The following is a 7366-nucleotide window of genomic DNA, read 5'->3' as shown; positions in this document are numbered from 1 at the left end:
AGATGACAACTCAGTGGCATGCTGGCTTAGCAAATCAAAACCACAAGTGTGGTGGGTCAGGAGTTCAAGAAACTCAGTGGAAGAGTTCCTCTTCCAACCTCTACCCAGCTCTCTAGAACTCATGCTAATGGAAGATGACAAACTGGAAGATTCAGTTGTGGATCTACATCTATGGCCATATTTTGTGCACTTACACACGTTGGTCAGACATCCTGAGTGGTGACACTTAGCTGTCAGTACTCCTACAGTGGTTATAGTCTGATGGTTCCCATCCATCCATCCATCCATCCATCCAAGCAACCATCCATCCATCATCTGTGGAGTTTACTGTGTGTCAAGGATATACTCTCAAAACACATCACACAGTCAAAACTGCTCCACATATACTCACTCTCTCACATACTCTCATACTGGGATCTTTGTGTGTGTGCACACACATTCCCACTCATACTGACACACATAGCACTCACTCTCCTGCATCTTTCCTGCCATCACCTCAGCTACCATCCATATTTCCCAGATAAGCTGGGAATCACCATGGAAGGGTCAAGTATCAGAGAAGCAATCTGGTAACCTACCCTGGTGACCCACACTAGGGATTTAACTCCCCCTTTCTTTGGTTTCCCCCTTGAATCCTCCCTTTCCCATGCACTCAGGAAGACACATGGGTAAACTTCTGAGGCATTTGGTGTGTGGAGGGGTCCTATGGGCCTTCACATTTCTCTACCACCAGACTCCAGAGGGTGCCCTCTCCCAGCCATGTTATGTTCAGATGGTCCATCTGACTGGCAGCAACATCCAGGCTTGGGCTCAGTGACAAATACGCTCTGTCATCTCCTTCTGTAGAGACATAAGGCAGGGAGGGGTCAGTCTGAGCTCAGTCTGCCAGGCAGCCCCTTCCCAAACCACAGGGTGAACAGCCTTGTTTCTCGTTCCCTCCCTCAGCCCCAATTTTAGGCTGTTGATCTGAGTTGGTAAAGTGACACTTGAATGAGCTCTCAAAGTATAGGATCCATTGCTCAACGAATTAATTTCCTCCCCTAATTTATCCACATGGGTATTAAGAGTTTCTTAGAGCAAGTGACCTTTGGATGTGAAAACTCCCAAGAGAATAGACTTGTGGGAGAGGGAAGTGGAGGCCTGGTCTCACCAGTGGCTCTAGCTCCCGTTGGTCCACCAGGCTGAACTCTTGGATGAAGTAGTAGAAGTGCTTGTAGCAGGTGTTGACGTGTGCCTCCGCCCCCATGCTGAGGATGCTGTCAAAGTGGTGGATGTAGACATGCACAAAGACTCGGAAGAGGCGGGTCAGGATCTTGGTGCAGACCTGCTGGAAGTTCTTGGGGAAGGGAACACCTAGGTGGTAGAGGTGGGCAGAGGGGAGATCAACATTCTGAGGACAAGATCTTGCCCAATTCTGTCCTTGCCTACACAGGCAGCCCAACTTATGGAACTGCAACCTCTTTGTACAACTACTTAATGATTTAGAAAACCAAACCAAACCACAAATGGGCTATAAGCCCATGATTCCTGGGCTAGGTCTTTTGTGATCTTGACCTTCCTCTCTGGCCTCACCCTAAGGTCCTCCTCTTTACATCCCCCCTCTCCATGTGGAAAATCATTTTTTTCTTCAAGAACTCCTTCCAAAAACGTACATTCTTTCAAATAATAACACAGAGAACCTTCCACTTGGGAGCCCAGCCCTGAGCTAAACCCTTTGTACCTCTGGCCTCTAATTCTTCCAGTTTGGCAGCTAGGTCTGATAGTCATTCTAGTTATGTAAATGTGAGCCGTTTGCCCAAAGCCATGTAATTATTAATCAGTATAAACTGGAGGCAGGCTTCAAATACGCTTTGCTCTGCACTGCAGCACCCTGAAAGGGAAATGATAAAGACTCTGCTCCAAGAGGCCCAGCTTTTCTGCAGAACCATCCAGTCAGCTAATGAAAGCTATGAAGAGCTGGGCTCACAAGCCCAGGGATATAGACTAAAAGGAAGTAAGTGTACAGGATGGGGTCCCTGCCTGGCCACTCAGCTCTACCGACGCCTTCCCTCCTCACTGCTCTTAGGAGTGAGAGAGCTGCCTCCCTGGGCACTCTTCCAGGCCCAGCTTCAGCCTTGCACTCTTATCCTGGCCATCTAGACATTGAGTGCTAGTTACCCTAAGATCTGAGCTTTCTCTTGTGGCCTCAGTTTCCTCTTATATAAAATGTTTCTTGAGCATGAAAGTACAGGCAGCCACCACTGGGGAGGAGCCATGGGCATTGAATTGTGACTCAGTGCCCAAGCTTCCTTCTGCATTCAGACTTCTCCCCTCTGGGCTTTGCCATCTGCTCCACCCGATCTGAGTTCTATAACCTGGGCGGGGGGGGGGGGGGGGGGGGGGAGGGGGACCCAGGGTACCAGTGGGGCTTCTCTGATGAACACAACTTCAAGCCTGCTCTGCTCCTGGGTCAGAATGACATCACTCATCTCCCCACCCTCCACTACCCAGTTGAGATAAGAAAAGGCCTTATGGTCTGAGCCTGTTTTCTGAGCCCTAGACTGAGGAAAAGATATCTGTGGGGGCCCACCCAACCCTTAGCTAATTCCCTTTCCTGGGGCCAGGATCCAGAGATAACTCCCAAGAGACTGGAAATAGCAGGAGCAGAAGAAGCCTTGAGGCACTTGTTTTGGAAGGTTCCCAGAATCATAGTTTTGTTTTGGTCCTATTGGAACGGGACACTCATGCTTTGGATAACAAGAGCCCCAAGGAGGAGTCAGGCAGTTATAGTTAAATGTTTCACCTTAAAAAGATAATTAACCTGCCTAAACCCACTTCCACTTCTACTAAATGAGGATAACAAATCTTCTATTGCCCAAGGTCCTTGTATTAGACTAAATGCCCTTTCTGTGGATTGAGTTCCCGGTGGCTCCCACCCTCTCTGGTCAGGCTGACCTTCTGGCCAGGTGGTGCTTACCAACACGGGTAGGAAAGACATCCTCATCATTGATGAGGCCCTCAATCCAGTCCATAAGCAATGCCATATAGTGCGGTGCTGAGAGCTTGGCCGGCCTCCGGTACTGGCGCTCATCCTGCCAGCGGTACTCATACCGGGGCCCTCCAGCCATGACTGGGCAGCTGATCTCATTGCAGTGCTCAGCCATGGTCCCATAGATGAGGTTGATGCGGTTGAAGAAGTCCACTACGTGCACAGCAATCCAGTCATCAATGTTCTCCCCGGGCGGCAGCCTCACCACACTGCGCAGGTCCAGTCCAGACTTGAGTGATGCTTGGGCTTTCTTATACAGCTCAAAGCGTTGTGTGCCTGGCTCAAAGCGCTTCCTTGGCCGGAATGTCTTATCCTTCGCAAACACCTGCTTTAAGCACAGCGCCATGGCCAGTGCCCGGCTGAGCTGAGTGTCCAGGAGCAGGGGCCTGAAGATGCCCTGCCAAGGATAAAAGCAGGTGGACAGAGCCTCATCAACTAAACTTGGATTTGCAATGCCTCATTTCCCTCTTATCTGTCAGCCTTGAGGCAACTTCCGCATCCTTTACTGGAATCAAAATCCTCATCCTCTAGGCTCAGTGCCTCACCTTCTTTCCAGGCTATTGTAACACCTGCATTGCATCCCCACAAGCCTTCCATGTTCATTACAGTGAATCCCTTACAGGGGGTATGGTGTGGGCTTTACACAAGTGCTCATCGGACTGGCCATTGATCATGACCGAGATGGCAGAGGCCCTTACAGGCCCACCTGGAGACAGGAGCCTGTACAAATGGCCTCAGGGAGCCCCACAGGCCAGCTGTGCAGTGTGGGAGAGAGCTTTGCTTTCATTGTGCAGGGGAAGAGGGAGGGCCTTAGCCTTCAGCTTCCTCTGGGATATCCCAATGTCCATCCTGCCACCGGGGATTCCCAGGGAGCAGGAGGGACTTTTCTACTAAACATGTCCTTTCCTTTTTCTTTGCCCTGAAAGAGAAAAAGGCCTTTACTTGGCCAGCTGGGTGATCTGAGTGTGGCTGTAGGCGCTGGGGGAGGGTGGGTGCAAGTCTTTGAAAGTGCTACTTCCTCTGTCAAGGCTGGAGATCCCTTTTTTGTGCTGGCCTCTTCTAGCCACTGTACCTGACACTACATAGATTTCCAGCACACCTACTGCATTGGGGTACTGGAGTGCAGCCAGACTACCCAGCTAGACCCATCTAGAGCTCAGAGATGCCTGCTTTGCCTCTTAGAACTGAAAGATCCAGTTGGGTGCCAGAGGCTCCCAATCTGTAATTCTAGCTACTCAGGAGGCTGAGTTCTGAGGACTGCAATTTAAAGCCAGCAGTGGCAGGAAAGCCCAAGAGACTCTTATCCCCCATAAGTACAAAATAAAATTTAAAAAATGGGGAAATGGAGTTGTGGCTCAAGTGGTAGAGTGCTAGCTTAGCCTTCAGCAAAAAAAAAAAAAAAAAAAAAATGCTCAGGGACAGTATCCAAGCCCTGAATTTAAGCCCAGGACTTGACAAAACAACAACAACAACAACAAAAACCTGAACAATTCCAACTCAGTTGGAGGTGAAGGAGGGCAGTAATCAAAGCCCCACACAAAGAACCAGGTGTCTTGACTTCTTGTCCCTGCTCTATCACTGGCTTGCTGGCTTATTCTTGTGGTACCATGAATTTGGCTCATGCAAACGCTGGGTCACTCTGACACAACCAGGTTTCTAACATCTCACCTTTCCAGTGATCATGTGGGATATTGGGAAATGCAGACTCATTGCTGAGACTGGAATTTAGCCACATTCCGAGCAGTGACCTTGACCCCAGAATGAGCACTAAGTCTAAGCACTGGAAGTAGGTTCCATGCTGAACACTGACTTGTCCCTGACCCTTGTCATTTTGAGCCCTGACTCTAGCCTCATACACTGAGGCTTGAACACATCCACAGAGACCGACAGTAAAAGAACTTCCTTTCCTCATAGCACTCTGATAACACCAGGACAGGACTGGGGATAAGGGTGGGAACAAGGTGGCAATTGGGTGTAACAAAAAATTAGCATATATGGGGGGTGATGTTACTTCTGGCAACAAATCAAACCAGTAGAGGAGATGTTTGGACAAAGATCCTTTTTTTTTCTTCTATGCACAACAGGCAGGCTGGAAAGGGACAATAAGGAAAAGAGAAGAGAGAGGCCTCCCAGCAGGAACTTGAAGATGTGGAAGGCCCTGTCACCTATCCCTGCCCCTCATCCACTTCCCAAAGAAGTGCCAGGGTGCAAGCTGAACATTGTGCAAGAAGAGATCTCCGCACATCCCTTGCTCTCTCCATTTGAAACTGCATGGGCCAGGTGCCTCCCAAGTCACACTGCAATCAGTCAAGCTTTGTCTTGCCCTTTACTGACAGTTGCAGTCCCTCATCCTACCTTTCAACTCCATACCCTACCTTTCTCACCCTTCCCACCTTCCCTTCACCAACCATCCCATGCTTCTTCTTGATCCCTGAACATACCCAAACTCTCCTGCTTGTTTTCTTCAGTTGGTCCCTGCCAGCTGCTTTCCACACTCTGTCAGGCTTCTCAGGTGGCCCCTCTTTATTGGGTCCAGCTGTCCCCGTGATACACAGAGGATGCTCCTTGGCCACTGCTGTCCCCACCCCATTGCCATCATAGGTCAAGACCTGACACAATGTTGGTGGCTGAGTTTTATGAGAAACTTAGACTCAAGAGTCTTACGTTTGAAATAGCTCTGAGAAATCAACTGACCCAACCTACTTGTACAGATGGGGAAATTGAGACCCAGAGAGAAGACTTCACAGAGCAAGTTACAGACAGAAGTGAGGACTGGGTAAAGGAGGAGCTCAACCCATGGCAAGCAGCAAAGGATCTTTTGCCTGCACTGGCCGGTGGCTGGCCTGGTGGCAATAGGAGGAGAGGAAGGGAGAGGGAAGGCACAGAATTCTTCTCCACCAATCAGACCAACTTGCTTCCTGCAGCAACACACTGACCCCACCCCTCAGTGATTTGGGTGTCCTGGGCATGGAGGTAGAGTTGGCTTTCTGGCCATAAAACTTCCAAGTCTGGGACTTGCTCCAGATTGAAGGTGGGTACCACCTCCCTTTTGTCCCCTTCTCTGAGCCACTGTCCCCCCGCCCCGTTTTTTGTTTCTTTTTTCCTTCCCAGTGGCTAGCTCACTGTCTAGCTGACATCGGAGCTTCCCAAACGAAGACGACAGGCCCCCAGCCGGTGTGTAACATTCCCAGTCTCCCTGCCCCGGGCCACACGCGCCCCTCCTAGAGCCTAGAGCTGGTCCCTGCGGGAACTCAGATCCAAGTGCTCCGCCCCAGACCACCCCCAGGATCCCCCTCCTACAACCAGCTGTCAGGGCCCAGCGGGTCGCCGGTCCCGGAGGAGCCGGCCTGACGTTTCCGCTCCGAAGACACGCCCCCCACCCGGGGCTCGCCCGGGGGCGCGCGGGCTTTCCCCGCCGCTGCCAGCCCCGGCCCTCGGCCGGGTGCGCTCAGGCTGCGTCCGGACTGCTCGGGGTCGGGGTCGCTTCCGGACGGTGCCTCGGGGCCCGGCCGGACCACGGAGGAAATGAAAGTGGGGGCGAGGCCTGGCTGTGCCGGGCGGGGCCGCGAGGGTTCACTCACCAGGTGGGCAGCGCGGAGAGCTCGAGTCCTCCGCGGGCCGCGGGGCCGCCGTCCGCCCCGCTGGGCCGGCTGTCCTGTCCGGTCCGTCCGTCCGCCCGGCCGCCGCCGCCGCCGCCCTCCGACCCGCCCGGGACGCCAGCTCCGCCCCGGGCCCAGCCACGCCGCGGCCACGGGGCGGGGCGGGGCGGGGCAAGGGGTGGGTCCCCCCACTTTCCGGGAAGTCCATCTCGGGCTCCATTCCTCTGCGTCTGCAGAGGGCCGCGTCCCTGCCATCCGGCGTCTCCTCCGTGGGTCTTCCCTTCCCCAGGGGGGTCGCCTCAGGTTTCTAGGCTATAAAATGGGGACCAGCCAGCTTCTGTTCGGAGCAGGAACAACAGAGCTGCTGAAACACATGGCGGTTCTTCGCCCTCCTGGACTCGCCGGTGTCTCCCCTGTCACCTGTCCCGCGCGCGCAATAATCAGGACTGCCTGTCCATCCCCTCGACTTCCGCGCACACCGGGCTCTCCAAACCGTTCACATGAATGAAGAAATGAACGCAGGGGGGTCATCAAGGGAGCCTCCTCACGCTGATCGCCCCACGCCTGCTGGAGCCTCAGGCCTCCTCCGCTCAAATCGGCCCGAGCTATCCACTCTTTAGAAAATACTCTTCCCTTCCATCCTTCCGGCCAAATGCCAGCTCTGCTCTGCCCAGGGATCTGTTGGAGGGCTTTGTCTACATAGACTAGAAAGGCTAGACTGACAGCTGGTAGAACAGGT

The 7366-nt window shown here is 52.8% G+C and overlaps 1 protein-coding gene across 1 annotated transcript; it reads right to left on the bottom strand.

Annotated features, from left to right (window-relative positions):
* Positions 1–810: 810 nt before the first annotated feature.
* Positions 811–6743, bottom strand: Mob3c (MOB kinase activator 3C). The gene is made up of 4 exons (XM_090333994.1): positions 6610–6743; positions 2957–3425; positions 1118–1353; positions 811–840 (listed from the first exon to the last, which is right to left on the bottom strand). The coding sequence occupies exons 2-4, from the start codon at positions 3372–3374 to the stop codon at positions 811–813; spliced, it is 684 nt and encodes a 227-aa protein (XP_090190120.1). The 5' UTR covers positions 3375–3425; positions 6610–6743.
* Between the last annotated feature and the right edge of the window lie 623 nt (positions 6744–7366).

Source organism: Megascapheus bottae, chromosome 6 (genome assembly GCF_031878675.1).
Source record: "Megascapheus bottae isolate mThoBot1 chromosome 6, mThoBot2.hap1, whole genome shotgun sequence".
NCBI classification, from domain to species: domain Eukaryota; kingdom Metazoa; phylum Chordata; class Mammalia; order Rodentia; family Geomyidae; genus Megascapheus; species Megascapheus bottae.
The sequence above is the reverse complement of the archived record's forward strand: the minus strand, read 5'-3'. Positions and strand labels throughout refer to the sequence as shown.